This window comes from Lissotriton helveticus, chromosome 6 (assembly GCF_964261635.1).
Source record: "Lissotriton helveticus chromosome 6, aLisHel1.1, whole genome shotgun sequence".
Taxonomy (NCBI): Eukaryota; Metazoa; Chordata; class Amphibia; order Caudata; family Salamandridae; genus Lissotriton; species Lissotriton helveticus.
In genome coordinates this window covers 531,527,723-531,554,342 of record NC_136067.1, presented here as the reverse complement: position 1 = coordinate 531,554,342, position 26,620 = coordinate 531,527,723, and the positions used below count along the sequence as shown (strand labels likewise).

At 43.8% G+C, this 26,620-nt stretch overlaps 1 protein-coding gene across 1 annotated transcript in view; it reads left to right on the top strand.

Annotated features, from left to right (window-relative positions):
- Positions 1-26,620, top strand: part of KHDRBS2 (KH RNA binding domain containing, signal transduction associated 2) — a 1,768,831-nt gene that overhangs the window by 1,486,458 nt on the left and 255,753 nt on the right. Inside the window, exon 8 of the mRNA XM_078646808.1 lies at positions 620-702. Coding sequence (XP_078502934.1) covers positions 620-702 — 83 coding nt within the window. The remainder of the gene's footprint in view (positions 1-619; positions 703-26,620) is intronic.

The following is a 26,620-nucleotide window of genomic DNA, read 5'->3' as shown; positions in this document are numbered from 1 at the left end:
TATCAATTGTATGTATTTTGCTTTCTCGCCCTAAGTGTGCCTGGTATGCCCAGACTTGGGCCCCAGGCTCACTGTGCCACTGTCAGTTAAAAAGCCATTTGTTAAAGTACTTATAACTTTGAAACTGATTGACTAATATGCCTCAAAATTGACAAATAGTATGTTCACATTACCAATGGTATTTTTAGAAATGTGCATATCCATAAAAGGGGAGCGAGGGCAAAGAGCTGTTCATTTCCTAATACTTTTAGTACTCTGTGAGGACTTTCTCAAAATTTGTTAGAAACTAAGAAAGATGAGTCTTCTTTACATTTATCAAGTTTTGTGCCAATCCATAAGTGGGTAAACTAGTTAAAGTGGGAGGGGATTTGCTTAAAACTTGTATGCTATTCGATCAATCTGTTAAAAATGTGGGAAGTAGTTAGCAAATGATATCAAGTGAGTGTATTAGGAAAATCCAGTGGGTCCAAAAGTTGAAGGGGGGGGGGTAGAAATATTTCATTTACTAATAGCTTTTGACACAGTTTGATATCCTGCACAACAGGACTTTGCACAGATCTAGCAATACTATATTTGTATGTATCTTTTCTAAAAACATATTTTATCTTATTTTCCTTAGGCTTATGACGATGGCTATGGCGGTGAATATGATGACCAAAGTTATGAAGAATATGAGGACATTTATGTCACCCAAATACAAAGGTAAGATTTTAGGGAGTGTTCAAAATACATAGATTTACTTTTTCATACTATTAATTCATACAGTGGGTTTTTGAAATAGTAATTCTAATTATCTTTCAAACAACTAAAATGATTTTTGTTAACATAGTCATAGCTAAACAATTTAATCAGTCAAAGTTATTAAGAAGTATATGTTAGCCTTTTCACTTTATTTGTAATTCTAAATTTCTTTCTTTCTGGCAAGTGAGCCTCTTTGAATGTTTAAGTATGCCATGTTCTTACATTATTCGAACACTTGTCCCATTGTCATTAGTCATGGGTTGTTTTGTCTCTAAAAATTCAATGCTGAATGTTTTTCGGTGTTAAACACTTATAAGTAAGCCCATTTCTATAAGACAATAACAAATTGTGTGTTGCAGTGTGACAGCTTCACTTATCTCACTTTTAAATACATTAGCTACAAAAGCAACTTGTAAGAAGATTTGGTGTTCAAAGACTGACCTGGGCATAATTTAAAATAAACTAGCATCAGTAGCATAATTTTGAGAATTCTTTGCTATTCTTGTTCGCAAAATTCCCAAAATGACACCATTATTAGCCCACTCTGCCACCCCAGTTCAGACATGGCCATATGCAAATCAGTCTGACCCTGTGCCTCATGGGAACAGTCCAGCCCGAACTGCCAAGCCATGCCTTCCCTGGACCGGTAACAAGCTTCTGAGGACCGGTTTCTGGCATTTCAGCCGCCTTCAGCCTGTCTTGCTTGAATCCAGTGGCAAAGTGAGCAAGGGACTCGCGTCTGAGCATACCCTGCCAACTTATGGCAAACAAAGTGGTACAAAAGGGGGTAGCAATGGACGGAGCATCTGAACCATTCAAACACTCACACCCAGTCAACAGATCTGGGTCAAATCCATCACCGTTCTTCAGCCCACTCTGCCACCCCAGTTCAGACATGGCCATATGCAAATCAGTCTGACCCTGTGCCTCATGGGAACAGTCCAGCCCGAACTGCCAAGCCATGCCTTCCCTGGACCGGAAACAAGCTTCCGAGGAACGGTTTCTGGCATTTCAGCCATCTTCAGCCCGGCTTGCTTGAATCCAGTGGCAAAGTGAGCAAGGGACTCGCGTCTGAGCATACTCTACCAACTTATGGCGAATAAAGTGGCACAAAAGGGGGTGGCGATGGACCGAGCATCTGAACCAATCAAACACACACAACCAGTCAACAGGTCTGGGTCCAATCCATCACCGTTCTTCAGCCCACTCTGCCACCCCAGTTCAGACATGGCCATATGCAAATCAGTCTGACCCTGTGCCTCATGGGAACAGTCCAGCCCGAACTGCCAAGCCATGCCTTCCCTGGACCGGAAGCAATCTTCCGAGGACCGGTTTCTGGCATTTCAGCCGCCCCGGCCTAACCATTACACCAAGCTGGTGAAATTTCTGATACTAGCAGAACGGAAACTACCATGCCAGGCAGTCGGCTAAAGAGGAAATTTTGGCTGTTACCTGCTGCTATGAACAATTTGCCATTCACGTTTATTGATTTTAGTAATGTTACTTTTTTAACTAAAATTTCTTGCTTTTACATTTTCTCTTTTAGTTCTACTTGTGGAGATTGTTTTAATGTATTGTTTGTAATGGTTTTAATTAACCTAAACAATAAAAAGTTACTTACATTACACCAAACTGCGTAATTACGCAAAACTTACATTAAATTTTTACAATGAACATGCTATTCATGGCAAAAAATTTACCACGAACATACAAGCATCTGTTGTTGGCAGTGCCTATGTTTAAATGCATCCAAATAGTGACACAAACTTCACACATCTCTACTAAAAACATGTAGGTTGCTGCTAGCCTGGGCAAAAATTTAAAGTATTGGTGTTGTAGGATTGGTACATCGATTATCAACAAATAGCCCTGCTCCTGATGCAGAAAAAGGACCTGCACAGTCATCATTTGAGAACCAACAATTATTAAAGGCTGTTTTTGGAGACAAAGTCTCAAATTTGTAAAACATTTGTGATCAGGATGTATAGCCTCTTTTATTTTTGTTAAGAAATAATCAGCAGCAGTTTTGGTGTGTATTAGAAAAAAAACAATGGTGACTCTTGACTGAAGGTGTCTTGCTTTGAGCATTTACTATGTAACATAGTATGCGTACATTTTCAAACTTCAAAAAGAAAATTGCAATTGGTAATTTGCTATTTCAATTGATGTAACTCATTTGAGGGGTCTAGTTAGAATTTTCTGCCTGCGATTATTGCCTCTATCTGAAATATGCTGGTGTTCGAGAGTTGCAGTAATGTCCAAACAATATATTGCACTGCAAGTAATAGATGATGAGATTTGTAGAGACCACAGTCCCGTCAGAAAAAAAGTCTGATGTATAGGCCTATTGTTTATGAATGAAACAAGCACATTATCTTATTAGCAAAGGTATTATTTATTTGTTTTCTGTCGATTGGAATTGCATGTATCCTCACAGTTGGACCAATCGTGCCTCTTAGGCAGATGAGCATCTTAGCATAGGTTCAAGTTTAATTAGCAAGTTCATGATTGCTCGAAGAAGCATGTTGGATTACGCTTGAACAAACTTTGTTCTGGTGTCTAGTGGCCTCTAGTTGGAGAAACGAGCACCTGAATTTAACTTTTAAAGTGTTAGGGTAAGAAAGGTATTGCAGAGTTTGGGAGTTTATGCTTGTCACAATGGTGCATCTCCTTTCAAAGATGAAGGAAATGTGCGCCTCTTACTGTCTGGCAGATCCATCAGCGCAAAAGATACCATAGAAATCTTACCCATTCATAGTGCAGAACATCATGGAGGGTCTTCCTTTGGCAATACTGGGGATTGTGGTAGTTAGTTGGTCTGCAGAGCCTCGGCACTATAGGAAAAAGATTCTGGGGCACATTTACTATGTGTTGGCATAGCACAGCAACCAAAGTCACTGCCCTGCATTGCATTAAAGAAAGAGACAAAAACAGCTCCATATCTACTAAGTTATGGCTCAGTTTTTCTCTTCACCAGCCCTGACACACTTTAGGCTGCCATCAACACACACACCCTTGCAACAGAGTGCATTGGTGTGCATTCTGTCAAGTATAGGTCTTGTACCCAAATGGGACCCTTTCAGTACGAAACTATGTTTTAATTATTTTCCAATTTTGTGTATGTGCTGTAAAGTGCAGCACACATCATGCACATTTTGAAAAATATGTGATGACTTAAATACTTGCTGGACTGTTGCACCTCGTTTTGGGAGGTCCCACTTTTTTATGTAAATCCTCTCAACAAATGTTTTTAGGGATCTGTGTCGAACCACATTGATGGTGGCACAGAAAAAAAAAATACGCCCCATATATAGGATGCCCTGTTGATCCAAAGTAACGCAAATTAGCACAAAATAGCAGTAAGTGGTATTTTGTATTGCTTTAGGCAACTTTCCAACGTAATCAGGATTTTTGTTAGAAAGTAAATCCCACTACAACATTTTGTGCAGGTCTGTATCAGGCAAAGTGTGTAGTGCCGGCAACAGAAGGCCTTCTTACAGCTAGGATCTAGATCTAGCAACTGCTAACCATGAAAGTCATATCATAAAGACACTGATGCTGTTGAATTTGTCACATCTCTCAAAGTAGAAAGGTAAAGTTACACAATGTTGATAATTTATGAAGTTGACTGCCTTTTGTTCTACAATGCTAAAGGCAGTGTGTAGAACTTATCTTGTTTTAGACCAATGTTTATGTATTCATTTTTATTGTGTGGTTAATTAAAATCATTACAATTAGCAATACGATCCAGTGTTAAAAGTGACCAAATCAGAAAGAATCAAAAACGTTTTTACAATTAGCAAAGTGCAAATACAAACAACAAAAACATGAGTTAACTTGAGGCATGGGCCGAGGTGGCTTTTAAGGCATGTGACAACTGTCAAAGTCGTAGTAGTCCAAACGGTTGCTCCAGTGTCTAATAGAATTGAAGTGCAGCATCCAGGAAGAAAAAGAGCAACAGCTACGGTCAATAGGGGAGACAAACCAGAAAACTGAGGCTTAGCCCTAAACTTGGCGCTGAGTTATGGTTAACGAATGAGTTGGTCAGGCAAAGACTGTTGACTAAGACAAAGTGCAAAGTGCAGAGGGCACGGTCTAGGAATAGCAGCAAAATGTCATAGGCAGATTCAGCTGTAAAGCACAAAGGAGGCACAAAGACTCACCTAAAGATCACACCCGTGACCAGCACTAGTAGTAGCAGAGGCAGACTGACGCTCGTGCCTAAAACAAGCACTTGGTTGGTAGTTTACGTTCAATAAAAGAGCAAATGCAGACAGCAACACCAATTATGTCTATGTGCAAATTGCAATTTGGTAAAATAACAATACAATTTCTGACATTTCATAGACAAGCCCAACTATAAACAGATAAAATATAAACATCACTTTGACCTAAGAAGTGTGCTGCACTTTCTCAGTCTTTGGATAGATCGATCAGAAGATGCGCCTTTATGGAAGGGGCACCAAAGGAAAATCCTGTAAGACACTTGGGCTAACACCACTCATTGGTGGACCTGGACACCAGAGCCTATTGACCGCTACAGCTACACATTTAATATTCAGGGTAATGTTGTCAGGGTTAAGAGAGTTAATAGTTGCCTGACTGCATGAGCATATGCCCAATTTGTTAATTCCAATTTTAGGACTGCTTTCCATTCCCCAAGTAAGCCTGGGCAGCTGCAAATAATATGTTGGAAAGACTTGTCTAATCCACACCCCCTGCAGGTTGTTGAATCCGAGGACCAGCAAGACCTGGCTAGATGTTTTAAGAACTGACGTTCACTAAGACTGAGAGCCTAGAATCTTGATTTTTGTATATTGAGAACGCACATGCCAGGTGAGGTAAAGGGTGCCTTTGTTGGTACGAATTATTAATAGCCCACCCATTCTTGCGTTTTGCTTGAACATTCATATTGGACTGACGTGAAAGGCAGTGCACACGCTTTTCAATGCATTGCTTAACAGCATTTTTGCCTCTTCTTAGACCTGACCCTTTTGACTGGTTTATCCCCAAACTTTTTGCCTTTTGCCTCCAATTTTTCCGACCCTGTTTTTGTTGGCTATAGGATTCTGGGCACTTCACCACTGCTGATCAGTGCTAAACTGAATACACTCTCTGTATAAATTATGATATGATTGGTTATCCATGACTGGCATATTTGATTTACTGGTAAGTGCCTAGTAAAGTGCACGGTGTGTGCCAGGGCCTGTAAATCAAATGTAAGTAGTGGGCTTGCAGCACTAGTTGTGCTACCCACCTGAGTAGCCCTGTAAATATATCTCAGACCCACCACTGTAGTGTCGGCCTGCGCGTTTGTAAACTAACATGTTGTCCTGATAAGTACCCACTTGCCAGACCCAAACCTTCCCTTCCCTTCCATATAAGGCACCACTAAGGTAGGTCCTAGGTACCCCCATGGGCAGGGTGCAGTGTATGTGAAAGGAAGGACATGTACTAGTGTACGTGACATGTCCTAACAGTGAAATACTGTGTATTTCCTTTTTCACTGTTGAAAGGCTATCTGTCCCATAGGCTTATCATTGGGGTTGCATTGTACAATTTTTACATGTGTAACTATCCATAGGGACAAGATAGTAAAATGGAGTTTGGATTCCCTGAACTCAGAATTTATTAACGCACCTTTTGGTAAATGTGTTTTTTAAATCATGTGTTTGAAAATGCCACTTTTAGAACGTGACCATTTTCGTACTTAACCATTCTTTGTGCCTCTGGTTGTTTGTGTATTCTGTGTCTGTCATGTGAGTGACAGGTGCTGAGATGTGCATTCACTCCAGACAGTCACTGGGAATGTTGAGGTGTGCCCTTCCCTGCCTGGGTGACTCATCGCACGCCTGAATAGGCCTGGTCTGCATTTAGAGTGGTGGGAGGAGTTTTGCTTAAACTTGAATAGGCTGTGCCTCTTTTTGCACAATGCTGTCTCCGCCCCCTGTGGTCATGCTGCATCAGGGAGGACAGGACTGGTTTGGGCTGGGTTCAGAGACCCTTACACAAAGAGAACAATGACATTTTGGGGTATGAGTATAACACCTAAAACCCCAGGACTTTTGATTACTTCAAGGGACCCTGCAAAGAATAAGAGCAGAAGAACTGTGTGAGGATCACTGCCTTTTCCGAGTGAGGGGTTGGTTGGCCTGCAGTTGCTGCTTCTGTCTGTGATGGAGGAAAAGGACTGACACTTTTTGCCCTGCTGTGTTTTGTCGCTTGGGAAGAATCTCCAAGGGCTTGTGTGTGCCGGCCTCCTGTTTTTAGAAGTCTCAGGGATACAAAAGACTTCAGAAGAGGCTGCTTCAAAGAACAACCACCTGCCTACGAGGAGTGCTGCTATTGCACTGAAAGGGGTGGGTTGGCCTGCCGTTGCTGCTCCAACATTGGAAGGACTGTACTGTTTTTCCACGTTGTTCTAAAGTGTAAGCACATGAGAAGCGCTTTGTTTTCAGCCCAGTGTGTGGAAAGCGCTGTATTTGAAATGTCCTAGTGCTTAACCTTTTTGGAAATTTCCTGGTGCCTTATGTATTTTTCCTGGTGCTTTTGTTTTTATTTAAAGATTGCCTCAAATTTTATTTCAAGATTGCCTCAAATTTCAGGGGCAACTGCAAAAACTTTACACTGTGTGCGGCTTGCGCCAAGAAGCCCCCTGGTGCATCCGGCTAACGAGCGGCTCCTGGTTGCTGAGCTACCACAAGGGAAGCTGCGAGAAGGAAGCACTCCCCATAGCAGATCCCACATTGCCATAGCAACTAGATTCCCCAGCTTGGTGTGACTGTGGGGGGAGGGCAGCTTTACTCCTGCGAAAAACATGGATGGTGCCCAGTTTTGTGAGGACTGCCCCGCAAACTAAATAGATCTTGGCCTGCGGGCCTGACACCCACGGGAACCCCTGGTATCCTTGAGGCCTGTGCTATCCTGAGGGCCGCAGTGGTGAATGAGGCACTCCCGTCAGCAGGTGATTGTTTCTGTGCGGAGGAGGCCCTTGGCTGAGCAGGAGGAAAAGCAGAGTCAGCAGCATGGCTGCCGTTAAGAGACGGCAGCAGCAACCCTCAGAAGCCTGATCAGTTTAGGACACAGGCCGGATCAAGCGGCCTCATCCTTCTCTTTGTGGCTGCACCGCACTCACATGCAGCTGTAATTAATCGTTCATTCTGCCTGTGTCGGGCCATGAGAGGTCTCCTCACCGGCATGGCAGAGCATGTCTGCCCCCCTGCTGCACACATACCTTTGGGGGCACATGAGGGATCCGAGAGCATGACGGAATGGCAACCTTCGGACGTCTGACCCCACTGCCACCACTCACATCAATCCCCTACTCACCTGGAACAACATAAAGTACGACAACACCTTCAAAATCATGAACACCATCCACTCCGGCTCTCCGTCAGACCCATGCCCACACCACATCTTCAACAAAGCCAGCGCCACTGTCGCACCCCATCTCCGCAAGGTCATCAACATCTCCTTCGAGACCGCAACCTTCACGGAGAGCTGGAAGCATGCCGAGATCACCGCCTTACTCAAAAAACCCAAGGTGGATCCGAAGGACCTCAAGAACTTCCTACCCATCTCCCTGCTCCTGTTCCCTGTGAAGGCCATCGAGAAGACCGTCAACAGACAACTGACCCGCTACCTTGGGGAGAACAGCATTCTGGACCCATCCCAGTCTGGGTTCCGCAGCAACCACTGTACCGAAACTGCCCTCATTGCCGCCACCGATGACATCAGGTCCCTGCTGGACAGCGGCGGGACTGCATCGGCGGGACTGCGGCCCTCATTCTCCTGGACCTATCAACCCCCTTTGACACTGTCTGACACCGCATCCTACGCACACGCCTCCACAACACAGGGATCTAAGACAAGGCTCTGGAATGGACCACCTCCATCCTCTCCGGCAGAACCCAGAGCGTCCACCTCCCCCTTTCTGACCCGAAGCAACCAAGATCATCAGCGGCATACCCCAAGGATCATCCCTCAGCCAGCCATTGTTCAATGTCTACATGGCACCGCTTGCTCACGTCGCCCGACTGCACGACCTCAACATCATCTCTTATGCCGACGACACCCAGCTGATCCTCTCCCTCACCAAGGACCCCCTCACCACCAAAACAAACCTCCACAAAGGAATGGAAGCCGTCGTCGAGTGGATGAAAAACAGACATCTGAACCTGAACTTGGACAAGACAAAGGTCCTCATCCTCTGCTCCACCCCCTTGGCCTGGGACGACTCCTGGTGGCCAACCACACTGGGAGCAGCACCAACACCCACGGACCAGGCACGCAGCCTGGGGTTCATCCTTGACTCAACACTCTCCATGACCATGCAAGTCAACGCGGTCTCATCCTCCTGCTTCAACACCCTCCGCATGCTCCGCAGGATATACAGATGGATCCCCACCAAAACAAGAAGAACGGTCACCCAGGCCCTCGTCAGCAGCAGGCTAGACTACGGAAACGCCCTCTATGCAGGAGCCTCGACCAAACTCCTGAAACGACTACAACGCATACAGAACGCCTCTGCACACTTGATCCTCAACATCCCTCACCACAGCCACATCACACCCTACCTGAGAGACCTGCACTGGCTCCCCATCAGCAAGAGGATCACCTTTAAGCTCCTCACCCCCCACACAAAGGACTCCACAACAACGGACTGGCATACCTCAACAGATGACTCACCTTCTACACCCCGATCCGCCAGCTTCACTCCGCCGACCTCGCCCTCGCCACTGTCCTCCACATCCAAAGAGCGACCACCGGCGGCAGATCATTCTCCCACTTCGCCGCCAAAACCTGGAACACCCTCCCCATCCTCCTACGGAAGGCCCAAGACCCACTAACCTTCAGGAGGCTACTCAAGACCTGGCTATCCGAGCAGTAGCAGCATCCCTCCCCCTTCCCCCCAGCGCCTTGAAACCCTCATCGGTGAGTATTGCGCTTTATAAATGATTGATTGATTGATTGATTGATTGATTGATTGATTGATTGATTGATCTTCGACGGAGGTCCCATTCCTGAATTTACTGCACCGCCCATACAGTAAGCGCAGAAGTGCTGTGGCTGTAGAGTGAAATAGAAAGTGCTGATTTGGGGCACCCCAAGTACCCAGCGATGTAGGTGTACCTTAAATGGTGTGTGTGAAATGTGATATACATACTACAAAGTGATTTATGGCCTATGTGTTTTTTTTATGAATGCAAAGGATATTTTTATATAACCTTGTGTGGAGTCTTTTTGTGGTGTGCATAGTGCGTCACTGGTGTGTGTGTGTGTGTGTAGCGCCAATGCTTTACATATTGCCTCAGGGATAGGCCTGACTGCTCTGCCAAGCTATCAAGGGGGTGAGAAGGGGTTATCTTGGGTGTTTAACTCCCTTACTCTGACTAAAGTGGTGAGTTCTGCCTGGCTTAGGTGTATATCCTAGCCAACCAGAACCCCTATTTCTATCACCCATGTGTAGGGCCCAAAGATCACCAACATTTAGAATGCTAAGGCAGACCTCAAGGTATAGAAGGTGAGGTTGTCTTGGGCCATCAGATTGAATTTCGCCCCACAGTAGGGCCTCCAGACTTCCTCGCATGCTAAAGTGTGTGGGAAAAGTTTAGAAATATGCCTGCCCTTGCCGCATGCTGGTGGAGGATACCAAATTCCAGATGAATCTGGGCAGCTGAAGATCTCGGCAAATGAAGGGCAAACTTAAATATCTTAGTAACAAGCTTGTTCAGAAGCTTGTCATCTCTACCAATGACTTCACTACGATATGTGAGGGATGGAGTGATATTTGCCCTCATTATCTTAGGGAGCAGGGGGAGACTCACCCCCACAATGATCTGGACAATTTTTTATAAAAGATGACTGGAGAGCCAAGGCTTTCATTTCAACTGCTCCATATGCTTAGCAAAGGGGCATCTTGCATCAAAAGTGTCATCCACGTATTTGCATCACTATTCCTTCTAGATCTTCTTATCGTTAAAGTGCCAGCAATCCACCTTGTTGATTTTCCTGCCCAGAGTCATTAATTTGGTTTTCCTTAGGTTAACCTCCAGGCAGTTTTCATTGGAGTTGCAGTGCAGTGCGTATTGTACGCTCTGCAGCCCAATTCTTGTGTAACTAAACAACACTAAGGTGTCTGCATAAAGCAGTTTGCTTATAAGCTCGCCCCTTATACTAGGGGAGTGATTGTTGGTGGTGTGGAGGGTTCTGGGCAACTCTGAAATGAGCACGTTGAAAAGTAGGGGGCCAGCACACACTCCTGTTTTGCCCCCGCTTTGTAACAGTATTTTTAGATGAAAAAGGACCATCTCCTAGTTTGACGCGAACACATGTAACAGTGTGTAGCTGGCCTCAAGGAGTTTTGGTGGAATGTCCCAGTTCTTAAGCTTTGTCCAAAGAGACCGAATTGAGACACAGTCAAATGCTGCCCTTGAATTGACAAAACAAAGCAGCACTGCAGCAAGGGCCGTGATATTATCGCTATTGTTGATAGCATGGATATAGCTAGCAAATTAGTCAGGTTGCCAGATTTTTCAATAAATCCCGTATGATTCTCGGGATGAGCGCCCTCGAGTCCACCCATTGTTGCAAGTCCTTCAGGAGTAGACTAGCAAAGAATGTTGTTTCATTTTACAGGAGCGATATCAGTCTGTAATTGCCGGGATCGAATTTCGAACCGCCTTTGAGGGAGGGTTGAATGAGGGTGCCATGCCAGGAGTCTGGAATTACTGAGCTCCATAGGCAGTGGTCAACAAGCGGAGTGAGTTTGCTGTCCCAGAAGGGAATGTCCTGCTTGAAAAGGGCCTGTTTCAGAAAAATGATTAAATATATTGCAAATTATTCATATGTAGTGAACTGCATTCTTAGCCAATAATATCAATTTAATCTGTTCGTTTGGATCTAGAAACGTATGTATTTTAGAGTTTATGTTAAATTAATAGCTAGGTAATTTACAGCAAACGTAAATGCAATGGGATGAATTTGCCAGTATATCATAAAATGCACAAATATTTTCAACAGCTTGTAATAATTGAATACAATTATTGATTATGTCGGGCTAGGCTCAAGTTTCTTGTCTAGTCAATGCTGTATTTACTGTAACCAATAATTTAATTCTAAGAATTTATAATTGGGTGTCCCTTGCCTGCAAATTGAAGGGTAAACTACTTTCACATGTTGCTAAAAATAAAAGCCAGGATTACAGTAAAACTATCATCAGATAAAATAAATCGCTCCTGGAGGACAATACTTCCTACTTTAGACAATTCTTCCTACATCATGATGATTTCGGTATGTCGGTAAGGAAAGTGTTAGCTTTATCCAACTTTTATCCTGAGATAAATATTTTCTTTAATGGTTCAAATTAATTCCGTATTGGAGAGGTGGGTATGATTTGACGACTCACTCTTCAGAAATGTCATTGAGACATAACTGCATTCCGCCCATATGTATTAGATATTTATGGGCACAATGCCAGAGGGATATTATCTGTTTTATGGTCACTGTCACAAGAAGGTCATCATGTTTTTTATTGCCTATCTGAGACTCGCAGTAATAAATATAAATGATCAAGCTTAAGGAGAGAACACATACATGTATCCATGATGCTGTCGATATTATTAAAACATTCCTGAAACAGAATTACAAAATACATTCACAAAAGACAACCTATTAGCTGAGGAATATCTTTTGATGGATCAAATAATTAATGGCCTCTTCTGAGAGTCATGTAAAATCATGTTCAATTACAGGAAAATAAGATTCATTAATTGTTTTGCATTTAGTGTGTCATTTTGAATAAATCGTTTACTCCAAGCATCATGGTGATAATCATATACTCTATTCAATGAAATTATGGGAGCAAGTTCATTATGTCTAATTGGGCTTGTTTGGGCACTGTTCAAATACTTTTGTTCTCCTGAGTTCTGATCTTTTTATACACCTTACAATGGTCTCACAAATGTTGTGCATTTTGTATTGCACGAACTATCACCTGTGGGGGTTGCAAAATAGGTGTTCTAAAACAAAATTTGTAACAGCTCAACAATATTTAGAAACAGTGCAGTCTTTCACTCAAGCAACCTGGGAGCCACTACATTGTTTATTGGACATTCTTCATGTGAAGGTCACCAGCGTTGCACATGCATGATGATAAGGTAGGGCATTCCTTTGTGCAGCCTTCAATCCACACTGAAGTACTGGAAGGCAAAGACTAACAATGTGACTGCTGCTGTGTGTGAGGGGAGCTGTGCTAATGGGAAGAACATGGAGGCTGATATGCCTTTAACTCTACACTTTGCTGCCTGGTTAGCGACTGGAGTGGGGTCAGCAGGCTTACTATCCCTACCCCACCCTATGATAACGGGGAAAAGTGTGGAGTCAAAGCCGGAGTCTACAACACCACCCATTCTAGGATCCTTTTGCTTCTCAGAAAAGACTGATAATTTACTGTTGGTAACTGGTGGCAGCCATCCCTCTGTTCTAAAGCAAATTAGAACTTAAAACATACTGGCAGCCGTAGCCTGTGCAGGTTAGAGCAGTGGGGCCTGGTGGGGAAGATTTCGACAGACGATGACGAAGGAAAATTAAATAAATAAATAATTTCCCCTCGTCATTGTGTGTCGAAATCCCACCACCCGGCCCTACCGCCCACCGCTCTTACCTGCATGGGCCATGGCTGCATACAGGAGGCCTCTAATCATCTCAAACAAGTGTCTTTATCACACTGTATCATTTAAATAAAGTATATATGTTTGCCATCTATATACTCAACAATATAAAAACAACAAATACTACATACTATGATAGGAAAAATATTTTTAAGGATCTTGACAACAAACTAAAACAATACATTTTTGTGATCAAAACAAGCACGTCCGTCTATCTATAGCAGATGCAGATTTGTGATGCATGCATGCTTGTTGTTCTGAGTGCATACAGTGCGTATTGTCACTCTTCTTTGCTTTTGCAGCTTTAACACTGATGTAACAGCACAGTGTATACCTGAAAATGTTACAAAGGCACATCTCTGGAGTGGATGAAATGGGGGATAAAGAGTTCAAAGCACTCATGCAATTGTATTTGTAATGTTAATTGCATTTACATAGCACTTGCTACTTCTGACAGGGCGTTGAAGCTCTTTGCACTGGGCAATACACTGCTACGGAACCCAAGGTTAGCAGTTAGTCTAGTTTTTTAGTTATTGGTGGCAACATGGATTAGTCTTGTGCGCCCAAGCAAACCTTTCCATGCATTGAATTCAATTTCTTTGTGGTGGATTAAATACATCGGAGTTAATTGTGGTAATTAGGAAGGGGTATGCACTGGTTGGTAGCATTAATAGATGAACTAGAGGAGATTAAGTATAGCTAGGATATAGCGGTATGACTGTTAAAGGAAAGAGGAGAAGTTATCAAAATGTACAAGCGTTGTTAGCAATGTGCAAAAATAGAATAATAGAAGTTAGGAAATACATGCTTGTGACAGAGCAGGCTGTGTTCGGAGTGAGAATGCATGCAGAGGAAGAAAGGGAATAAGATGGCCATTTGGAAGTAAAAGAAGAGGCGACGATCAAAAGTTTTACTGAAAGGTCACTTTTTTAAACCAGATTTTAGGGATGGGGATATTTTTGAAATAGAATGCAGTTTGAGTATGCAATATTATAAAAATAAATACCATGATTTGCATGTGAAAATAGTTCTCTACTAGGTATTTTTGATCAGTACAAGATTCAAGCAACTGGCTGTCTGCTACTAGACTACTGCTAGACCACACTTTATCCAGGTCAGTTAAGCAGCTCAAGGGTTGGAAGCGAAAATTAATGGCTAGACAGGTGTTGAAACATATCGAGACCATTAGACTTCATTCAAAGGAAGATGTAACCTCAAGATTATAGCAGTGTGTGAAAATGATTGAAACCGTGAAGGTTTACAGCAAGCTGCTGTTTTTCAAATTACACATATTTACAATTGCAAAAGAAGATCGTGATTTGGATTTTTGAGACTTTTGTAAAGCATGGGCCAGGGTCCCATTTCAGCAGATTAGTAGTCCCTGGACTACAGCTATTCAATATTTTCTGTTACTCAACAAATCAGCCGGCACATTATGGGGAAAGCAAGCAGAGGACTTTTAAGCATATTGGACTCAGATGGGACCATGGGGCTGTGTGAAAAAGATTCACGTTTTTGAAAGTTCCAAGCTGTTTTCAAAACAAAATAAGCCAGAGCGCCACTTTCTGCAATTGTGTCTATGTAAATTACCAGAAACATCTTTTTTTCATGTAGTGCCATTGTGTCGCCTGAAAACACTACGCGACGTGTAAAAACAATAAATATAGTAGGTTACAAAAGCCGTCAGAATTAGTTAGCATATGCTAAAAGCACCAGTGAACTCGCTGTGAATCACTGTGTTAAAAAGTACACTGTCATTTTCAGTTCCCCATATATAATGCTACTATACCTCATACCCAGGGCCGGTACTAGGATTTTTGGGGCCCTGGGCAGAAAGGGATTGTGCGAGGCCCCTCTAAATTGCATATATGTGACACATTCAGGGCTGTTTACATCTGGATAGATGCCTCTGCACCTGAAGCTGCAGCCCCTCCATCTCAGCCACCTACAAGTCACCGAATTCGATGCAGTGTACGCAACGAAATTAGTTTTATTTATTTATATGTTTACTTATCTGCATTTGGCCGTATTCCATAGTTAACTACCCCCCACCCTGCCCCTCTGGCGTCCCACATCATTGCCCGGCAGCACTCCCACCACCGACCACTACTGGACATCTGCTTTCATGTTGATTGTAGTGCAGCCTTGGTATACAGCACCAGCACCAAGCCTCAACATGCACAAGTACTGTACTGTTCTGCAGACAATTGATTTCCGCTAGAAACTCCAGCAGATTCACTTCTATGGCACAGCACCCAGTGTTTAATAGATCACCTCTCTTTTTAAGATTCGAGAAAATAAAAGAAAGGGAAAAGAGTAACGATAAAGCAACAATTGCGAACCCACACTTGCAAATCCACCAACATGTGTATCAAATCAGTGTTGCCACAAGGAGAGAATAACCTCTCTTACTTAAACCTCAAAGCGCACAATAGATCACGGACTGTTATCAGTTCTTCTTTTCCCTTTCTTTTCTTTTTTCTTGAATCTTGGGGCAGCATGGTTTTTCTGTCATGCACATATTTTCCCCCTTTTTAAAAGAAGCACTTTTTTCTTTTTAAAAAGCAAGACTTTTCTTCTGTCACGCAGGTTCTCTCGTGCACTGTTTTTCGTTCTTCGGTGTTGGTTTCTTATAGAAATTCAAACAGTCCTGTGTTTCCATCTATATTGAGAATTGAGCAAACTGAGAAAGATTTGCTTTGAGGCTGTTTTTTTAGTTATTTGGAGATCAACAATTACGATGTAATGATGTTTTGATAATACACTTTTGTTGTGTAGTGTGATTTTCATTTATATAATTTGTATCTATTGTCATATTGATAGCCCTGAGAAAGCCCATTGGGTGAAACCCGTTGGCTGTGACTGTAGCTGTGTATATCCCTCATCTTTTTGAAAAATAAAGAAGACGTTTCTACACCGAATATTATGAAGATCTATTAACCTTGGCGTATTATATGCCACTTGCTTAGTGCCTCTCTGTGCTTTGTTCTATGATTGCTTATATATTAGATCTTGTGACAGCGTACCTCAGAGGTGGGCACGCACTGTGTTAAAGATTTGTTTAAGTTACATCCAGTGATTAAAGGGTTAGTGCGCCTTTAATTCTTTCCTCCTGGAATGGATTCCTATTATTGGATGGATGTGCAGGACTTGAGGCTATCCGTAGACATCTAGAGGTGGGCAAAAAGGGTGGCGGTGGCACATTCTGCCTCAGAATGGCCGCCAAGCTCTCTCCCTCTTCCAGCTCTGACAGGTCACAGGGGCATTGGGTATTGGGGAAGGCACTGACTTCTCAGCTCAGAAATAGCTGCTTTGCAGGTGGGGACATCTGTACTGGGGTGGAAGGGAAGGCTGCCATCTGTAGGCACGTCTCCTAACACCCAGTGGGATTAGTGACGACAGCAATCCGAATCCTTAACCGAGGGATCTTCCCGGATTCCCACTTCATTATTACTCACCACTGCAGGGTCTTCGCCACTATGACCAGCAATCCGTAATCAGCATCGCGTCGCGGCTCACTGGCCAGGTAGTGGAGACATGCTGGGGGGCTTTTGCAGGGATTTATGTAATAAGGCGATCCCTAGCCTGGGGAACTACCCTGCAAGAGCGCTACATGGTTGCCATTGTAACATATATATGACACTATAATACTATAACATGCCAAAATTGCATATGCTCCTAATTGGAATACTTAACTTATGTGTAAGTCCTTAGTATATGATATAAGGTGGACCCAGGGCCTGTAAGGTAAATGTCACTAGTAGACTTCAGAAAAAGATGGTGTAATCATACTACTGTAATCATAAAACATATGTGTCCTTCCTAACAGACTGAACTACCAAAAGAACAGATGAAGCCAGTCGGTCAAGACCATCAAGGGCTCCTAATATGTGCCTTTGGCCCACATTTTTCTTTGAGAACCACAGTGTTCTTTATGCTTCCTGTAATTAATTGGGTTGTTGGTTGAGGGGGTGAACCCCTACTCAAGCAACAGCCACATCCCTTGTAAGGGTGAACCAAAATCAATACATTAACCTGTGCCTAAACCTGTGGTAGCAGTTAGGCTTAACTTAAAGTTAATGTGTAAAGTATGTATGCAGCTCTTACACAGTAATAAAGTGAAAGCTAAACACAAGAAAGCTCTCATGCCAATGTAGAAAAATAGAGTACATTTGTGTAGAGTATTTGACACCAAAACTACAAAATTCCAATCAGAGTACCAGAGTTATACATTTCTAAAGTTTAAAGTGCAAAATAACACCTTAGAAATTCAAAGCACCAACCACAGACATCTAGTAGTACAAGACAGGGCAAAGTCGAAAGTTATGGCCAAATGAGATGGAGCATGGTTTGTATGTGCAAAGTGGATAGGGACTCCTCTCAGGTTAACTGCAGACTTAGAAGACATTTGGAAGAAAAATGTTTTAGAGAAGGTAAAGTTCAGCATGGCATGGCAGCTGGCAGTGCCTGAGAAAGAAATGTTGTAGTCGGGAGTCACTGGATGAAGTTGCAGTAAAGATGTCTATGTTCAGACATAGTCTCTTTATTGGAAGCCAAAAATCTCCACAGAGATAAAGCTGCAGGTTGTAGCAGATGACGGTTCCACAAAACCGGATACCCCTTTTGCAAGAAGCCAGTGTACATGATTTGCTGCTGTGGAAAAGAGCACAGGAGGAGCTACTCCAAAGTCAGGCTAACCAGCGATGCAACTCGAAAAGATGGGCGAGCAGGTAGGTCCCGGTCTCTTCTCTTTTCTCAAAGTACTTTGTGGCAGAAAATATTCTATGTTAAAACAAAAGTTTCCAATTTGGATTGGAGCCAGTCAGGCACCTTTAAAATATTTTCCAAGGGTCCAGGACTGGTGGATCCCCACTTGGAGGGCCAGGACTTACTCAGGCTGGGTTCAAAATAGTTAGAGCCTTTTCTGTCCGTGAGGCTCTAATCAGGAGACCCGCCAACTCGCTAATGGAATTATTGAAGTCCTTGGTTCAAGATGAAAAGCAGGTCTCAAGCAGTAGAGCAGTCCTCTGAAGTAGAAAGCATGTCACTGGCAGCATGGCAGTTCTCTGAGAGTCATAAGCAGGTCCAGAAATGAATATAAATTGTTTCTGATGGTCCTAATTGTATACCTGATTCTAGAATGGAAATGAAAGAAACTTCTAGAGTTTTCCTCCCACAGATGTAACAGGAATTTCCCGCCTCCCTAACCTGACCTTAGGATGTCTTGAGTTACAAACAGCTAGTGCAAAGTGCTTTGTTACAAGAACAACTAAAAATTAAAACAGGGCCCGTTAACAGCAATCATAAATGAATACGTAAGTGCAACAATTGTGTACACTCCAACAAAGTAATGCAACAAGATTTTGTAACCCATCCTAGAACTGGAGAGAAAATTAGGTTGAAATTTACAGCTGATTGCAATTCGAACTATGTAATCTATTGCATAAAATGCCCGTGCGGTTTAGTGTACATAGGGAAAACAGAAAGGAAACTCAAAGTAAGAATAGGGGAACATAAGAGCATGATACGTAATCAGAACACTAAATCCAACCTGCACATTGGATCATTCATAAACATAACATTTCTCAAGTTCGCTTCATGGTTGTTGAAAAAATTGAAATCAGAGAAGGGATAGACAGTGGCAAAATCTTATTCCAAAGGGAAGTAATGCTTATTAAAAAGTTTCAAACAATGGAACCTATGGGTTTAAATGATAAGCTGGATCTAGGATGCTTTTTATAATGATCAGACTGGCAGTAACATGAGAATTAAATAGCAAGTTCACATTGTTTATGTTGAACACTGTACATGTATTAGTATACATTGATAACGGTTTCATTGAACATTCAGGATTATTTATCCAACTTTATGTTTTTGCACATAGGCCAAAGGGAGTAACCAGAAACATTCATTTAATAAAACAACTGATTTGTATGTTATTGGGTACCAGGGATACATTTAGGACATAGCAACTGTATCAAGTTGTTAAATATTAGCCTCTGGGGAGGCTTAGTTCATCGTTTCACACGCATCGCCTTTGGAATTTCATTACGCACATTACTTCATTGAGTTAGCCTTGAACACCTTTAATTCTAACGGTGTAAAACTTTAAGTTTAGCATTTCTTATTATTATTTTTTTAACATGGCCAGTTAATAATTTGGTCATTTATTCATTCATCATTACTTGTTATTTAGGTTAGTTCTCCTGTAACATTATCGTCACATAAGACGCGATTTTCGGCATTCGAACATGGCCGACGGAGCTTCCAGCCCCCTTTCTATATCTTATCCTTTAGATGGCCGAACCCAGAACTCCAATATAACACACTCGCGAGAACGGGTTCCAAAAAACGGAAACCCGGAAGTTAGCCGAACACCTTACGCGTATCGTACAAAGATTAACAATAACCGCTAAAGGTAAGCGTTCTCTAGGAGTGCGTTAGGTCGCCCGTACACGTCTTTTAATCTTTATCTTGCATTGTCACAAGTTATTGACTCGAGACCTGTTTGCCGTTTTATTCCAGAAACGCCGTAGTTTACCGCGAGTTCAAGGTACTGCACGTTTTTTTATTATTTCTAACGACCTTCGTCGTATTAACCATATGACACAGAGTAAGCTTAGTATAAATTTTCCTTCCTCCCATTAGTTCATTCACACGGACCTGTGACATACGTTGAAGTTAACACACTCGAGTTACACAAACATCGTGAGTTGTTTTCTAATTAACTGAGTTTGAATTAACGCTTTTGATATCTCAAACTCCAACCGTTTAATGCAGTATATTGAAGCTTCAGTTAGCATTCTCATGTTCTCTATATATGTATACTAATCTAGAAACAGAAATAGGTTTCAAATCCTAATGTGTGATTGACAGTTGAAATTGAATAACTTGATGGATACTATGTCAGCTTTTTGCAATACAACTTTCAATGAATTGCGGTATCTATATATTTCATGCATGTAATAAGGGTGGTGTACTCAGAATTTAGCAGTGGCTATGCTAATGAAGTAATGATATATTGAATATGATGCACAGTTAAAATATATTTTTGTTCATGATCTTTTACAGAGGCCCCCGAAGAAGGGACATGGGTCCCGAAATGCATCGGGCCAATTAACTCAACTATCGTCGATTATTGTCATATTGTTTGTATGAATTTCAATACAATGCAAAAAAAGTGGGTTTTTTTAGATGTAAAAATAATGAACAACAATAAGTGAATGTGTATACCAGTTCTTTAATGTGAAAAACAATGATTTGAATACATGTAAGAACTATGGAAGAATATACCATAAGTTTGTAGAAAATGGTTTTCTAAAAAGCTAGAAAAGGAGGATAAAACATAATCTTGCTGTACGGTCGGCAGGGTCGTGATATTTTATCACGAACCATATTGTCCAAATAGGACAGAAAAATGCCAACTTTCTAAGAGTGGCATTTTCAAAATTATAATAAAAAAAAATCTAACTATTCCACAAAACAGGATTTTTTATTACAGTTCCAAAGACACCAATCATGAACTGTATACTTGTTTCCATTTGAAAGTTACAGCTTATTAAATGTAATAAGAACTCCAATGTTATCCTATGGGAGTCGTGGGCCTTGAAAAATGAATATCAGGAAGTGTAAAACCTAAAAATAAATGTCCTACTCTTTAAAAACACTGCACCCTCACATCTGGGTTATCTAGGGCCTACCCTAGGGGGAGATCATATATATTAAAAGGGAGGGTTTGAGCCTAGCAATAGTTTTTTTTGTTGCCAAGTCGAACTGGCAGTTTAAATAGCACATACACACACAGGCCACACTGGCAGGCCTGGGACCTGCTTGAAAGGGCTACTCACGTGGGTGGAACAAACAATGCTGCAGGCCTACTAATAGCATTTAATTTTACAGACCCTGGATGCACATGGTACTACTTTATGTGTAAATTCAATGTGCCATTTGAGGATAGACAAATGCTACCATGTTTTAAGAGGAGTGAGCATATGCATATTAGAACTTGCTAGCAGGGGCTAAGTTCACAGAATTCTAAGGCCTGCAAAACAAGGGCAACAAAATTGGAGACGGTAAGCAATATTTTTTGGGCTTACCCTGCAAAAAGTGCCAGGTTCAGCAGGCCTATCTTAGAGGTATAATCAATCTGTGTTTTTTTGTTGAACCCTTTTATTGGGTTTTTCAACAACTTAAAAGCTATACATATGATTACAATACAAGAGTAGAGGCACATATAGGGTACTGAGGCAACATTACAGGTGATAGTTTCAAAGCGGACATTGCAGGATATCAATAAAGTGCCTTGGGGGAGCGGGTCATTCTTGAGGATGGGGTATCCTCCTGTGCATTTACTCAAGAAGAAAAAGAAAGAAAGAGGGTTAATTTCTAACTTGGAGTACACAACTGGGGTGAGTGGTGGCTGTGGGTGGGCGGGTCTTTATTGATGGTTTCGGAGTGGTGGGGTTGAGGCCTAGGTAAGGAACAGTGCATAATGGCTCTGCAAGTGGTCACCTTTACCCAATGTATATGTGTGCTGTGTAGGGGATCTAAGGAGATCGTATCTATCTCGTTCCCCAGGATGGACATTCAGTGAGACACTCCAGATGAAGCCTACAGCAGTGGAGATGTCCTGTCATTGTCAATTGTTTGACAACAGCAAAGGCGTAACATGGCACATCCCGGGGAGATGGGGTGACGTCGCACTCTAAGCACCTCTTCATTATAGAGGGCATCTTCCTCTGCAGGGCCCCACTTATAGACTGCCCATATTCAGGGTCACCAAAGGGGGCTCACAGGTGTGTGCCAGTGCATTGTGATTCCTCGTTTGGCCAGAAGGAGGTCCAGGGCTGTAAATCGTGACTAAGCTTTGTGATGCTTCCTGAGTCAGAATATACCTAATGAGCAGACCTCCCAGGAGAAAATATCAGGAAGCCCTGTGACCTCACGCAATCTTGCATGGACAACGCCCCAATAGTGTTGCAGGACTGGGCAGGCTCAAACCATATGTAGGAGCATTGCGCTTGGGCCCAGCATCGGGGGCAGACAAACTGCAACTCCAGGTAGTATTGATGGAGTCACTCTAGTGTCAGGTAGGCCTGGGGTAGAATATAAAATTGTATATTTTTCAAGCAGGAGTTCCGAGATACCTTCTTCCGAAATTCTATTGTGCGTTCCCACTCTTTATTGTGTAATGGCCTCATGAACTCACCCTCTCTCATTTGTGTCGCAGCTGGACAAGTGGGGCCGATGTCAGTTTCCGAATGTCCTTATATATCCAGGTTATAAGGTGATGGCCGGGGCCCATTGTCAGTACTGTGTGAAGCACTGGGTGAGTAACTGTCTCATCCCTAGACAGATCCCAGAGATGCCGGCAGTCAAGTATGATTTGTTGAAGGGAGTCCACTCTCTTCTGCCAGCTGATTGAAAGGGAGAAGTTGGCCATCAAAACAAAGGGATTCCACCTCAATAAGCGAGAGGTCGGTCCAAGCCTGCAGTGCTTGGGCAGTGTAATAACCCCCACCTTGGGGTAGGCCAGCCAACAGCAGCAGAGGGGTGGAGAGTGGGGTCCCTCGAGACAGACAGTGGACCAGGACCATACAGGTCTTTTCTGCCGCTATTTGTATTTAGTGGGTGCTGAATTGCCAGTTACAGTATAGGCCCAGCATCAGAGCAGGCCTCTACTAAGTAATGCCCCGCCATCCAGAGTGACATCACTGGAGCTGTGCTGCTAAGAAATATACCTCAAATGACAGTACTGCTCAGTCCACTGGCAGCTGCAGAGGAGCTAAGGTGACACATAGAACACCATTTCCACAAAATATAGACTGAGGATTTCACCCAATTGAAGACCGACAATGTGACCTTAAGAGGCTCGAGTTTGGCTGAGATTTCCCGCAAGTAGAGGAACAGGTCATCTGTGTACAGGGATACATTGTGGGTCTCGCCCATCAGGGGGATGCCCCAATCTCGTCTCTCCCCCTGAGGAACACAGTCAGCTGCTCCATTGCCAAAGCAAAGAGCAGGGGGGAAAGCGGACAACCCTGATGTGGGCCCCGGGATACAGGCAGGGGGCTGCCCAAGCAAACCAGTGATGTAGATTTCGAGTACAGTAACTTTGCGTAGGCCAAGAGCTTGGGTCCGACTCCCATGTGACAAAGTAGTGCAAATAAACAGGGCCAGGGCAAGATGTCAAATGCCTTCTCCAGGTCTAGGACCAGGAAAGCAGTGTGAGGAAAAAGGCCCCTTGGCAGGTCCTGGATGTGGCAAAAGATGGCAATTGTTCTGGGAGATGTTCCTGCCGGCGATAAACCCATTGTGGTCGGGATGCATGAGCGCTGGGAGAACTTGGGCATAGTGATCTGATAGGATCTTACCAAGCATTTTGTAATCCACTGTCAAGAGGGCAATCTTTCTATCAGAGGCCAGCAGGGTTGGGTCTCTATCCGGTTTCAGAATCGAAACCTAGAGAGATTTGCAATGGGAGTGAGGGAGTCCCCACCCTTTAATGCCGCCTTGTACATGTCTGCCAGTTGGAGCACCAGCAGAGTGGAAAAGCTATTTTAATATGTAGGAGGCAGGCCATCCATGCTTTATTATAGGCTAAGTCAAGGAACGCCTGCTTTACATCAGCCGGTATGATCTCTGCGTCCAGGGAGGTCCTCTCATGTGGAGGGATCCGGTGCAGGGTGAGGGCAGGGAGGAACTGATTTATGGATTCTGAGTATCATTCAATGGAGCCATCTACACGTCAGTATAATAGTCGTAGAAGGTCTGCAGGATGTCAGTTTGGGAACAAACCGTAACTCCAGAGAGGGTAACTACCTCAGTGATGGAGCGAGCATTGGAACTTTGATGGTAAGCCAGGCCAGAAGTGCTCCCGGTCTTCCCTCTTCTCGGGGTAACCTGGGGACATGCGCCTTGAAGTTGTATAGCCGGAGGTCTGCAAACAGTGCTGAGTAAGCAGTTCTTGCCTCCGTCAGCTGAACCACAGATGCTGTGTTGGCATCCGCAGCCTTAGATCCTTTTCAAGCATTCTGCGGGCTCCCACTAAATGGCAAATGCATGCCCCCCAATAACCTCTTGAAAAGCTTCCCATTCCATCATTCTGGTGGATGTCGTGTTGGAATTTTTGGAGAAGTAGCTATGGATGTCGGTTTCGGGGTTCATGGCAAAACACTGAATCCTCAAAATAGTCGCGTGGCAAGCACCAAGTGGGGACAGGGCTGGAGCGGGCCATTATTTAAGGGATACGAGGTGTGTGTCATGGTCAGATAGGACACAGCCTAGGTAATCTATGCGTTGGACCAAGAGGACGATCACAGGCAAGCAGAAGAAGCGATCAAGGCACACATAAAGGCTATGTGGGATAGAGTGAAATGAGTATAGTTTAGTTGTAGGGTATCAGGATCTCCAGATATGCATAAGCCACCAATGGTTGACCTAGATATGAAATTGCTCTGCCTGTACTCATGGTGGGAATTGAGAAAGGGGAGGGTGAGATCTCTCTAAGGAAGGGTCGAGCACACAATTGTAGTCACCCTTAGTATCCATGATGAAGCTGTGAAATGGGCCAAGATATCCGAGAAGGAGTCCCAGAATTTCCCCATTTCAGTGGTCAGTGCATGAATACTACCTAGAAGTATAGGTTGACCATCTAGGAGCCCTCTGGGTTTCTGAAAGGGGACATCAGGCCAAAGCCATATCATTGCCCCCATGCAAATTCTAAGTAGATAGTGGCACAAAAAGTACCTCACCATCGCTTGCGCAGATTGTCAAGCTCTCCGGCAGTAAGGATGTTCTTCTTTAAGAGGACCATCTGGGCTTGCTGGTGCTTGGTGTAAGAGTAGAGCACGTAGCGCTTGTGGGCAGTGTGCATGCTTCATACATTTAGAGGGAGGACACAGGTGTCTGCAGTAGGGTCATGGCAAGCCAAGAGTGGTGGATATAAAGAAAGGGATGGAAGGGGGAACGTACTAAAAACCCTCCCTCATCTGGAAACAGCCAGTCCCTGAGTTTGGTGACATCTTCCCACAACTGTATTGGGGCTAGAGGAAAGGGGAGGACCAGGATAAGAGGTAGTAACTGGGTAGGAACATGTTTCCAATACTGGGAAACTACTGCAACTGACAGTACATCCAAATTGTACATGGTGCATTTGTGTGGTTTGGAGAGACCCCCACGCAGAGGGTCTCTCCACAGACCAAACAAGGACCTGCACCATGGGATGTTGGGGCCAGAAGCAGCGATGAGTCATCCCCTGTAGATCAGCAGGGGTTTCAAAGGAAGCAAGGCCAGGCCAGAAGGCCAAAGAGCAGTACTGTAGTGTGGGGACGGCGGTGGCCGCCCCCCAGTGGGACACTCCCCCCGCATGCACCTCAGTTATGGTGCTAATCTGGGGAATTGGGTATCACTGAGGGCAGCCATTTGGCAAGGTAACAGGGGTCACCCCGCTATGGGCGGGATAAGGTGAAGAGGAGGTAGACAAGTGTTAGGAGGCTGCGAGGCAAGGCCCCTCCCCTGCAGAGATTTCTCACTTTGCACCTTGTTTATGGTGCTGATCTAGAGTGTAGGAGGGAAGGGGAGTGGAAGCCATACGCCTCAATTCTAGCACCAATGAGGGGCCCCCTGCCCAAGAATGCCACCCCAGTTCTTGCCTATGAGGTTTAGTTCAGCAGCTCTCTGCCCCACTGCACCTAGGTTATGGTGCCGAACTGGGGGCATAAGTTCAGGCGTTCTCAGATGTGGCACAATGCCGCAGGCCCAACTGTGAGCATTGGGAGGTTCCCATACTGACGGTTGTTTTGGGGGCAGCCCCTCAGGATGTAGGACAGTTCATCAACGAACTGCTCCCCTGCGCCTCACGTAGATGCGACACAATGTTGTAGGCCCAGCAGGAGGCCATGGCAGGTTCTCCTCTAGCAATTCTTTCCGTGGAAGTTCCTCTGTACTCCCCCTCATTGTGCCTCAGTGTTTGCCACAGGTCTAGCGGCAGGTAGTAGGGCCCAGTTCACTGCTGCGGCAACAGGGTTTCCAGGCCACACTCCCGTAGGCTTCTTAGGTAAGCCGAAGGTGCAGTGAGGGTTGGAAGCATTAGCATTCACTGTGTGCCTGCAGCTTAGTCACTGGTTCCTTACTGCACTCCGATCTAGGTGCCGAGACAATGGGGGTCCGACAGCCAGGCTTCTTGCAGGTCTCCTGTCCGTTGAAGG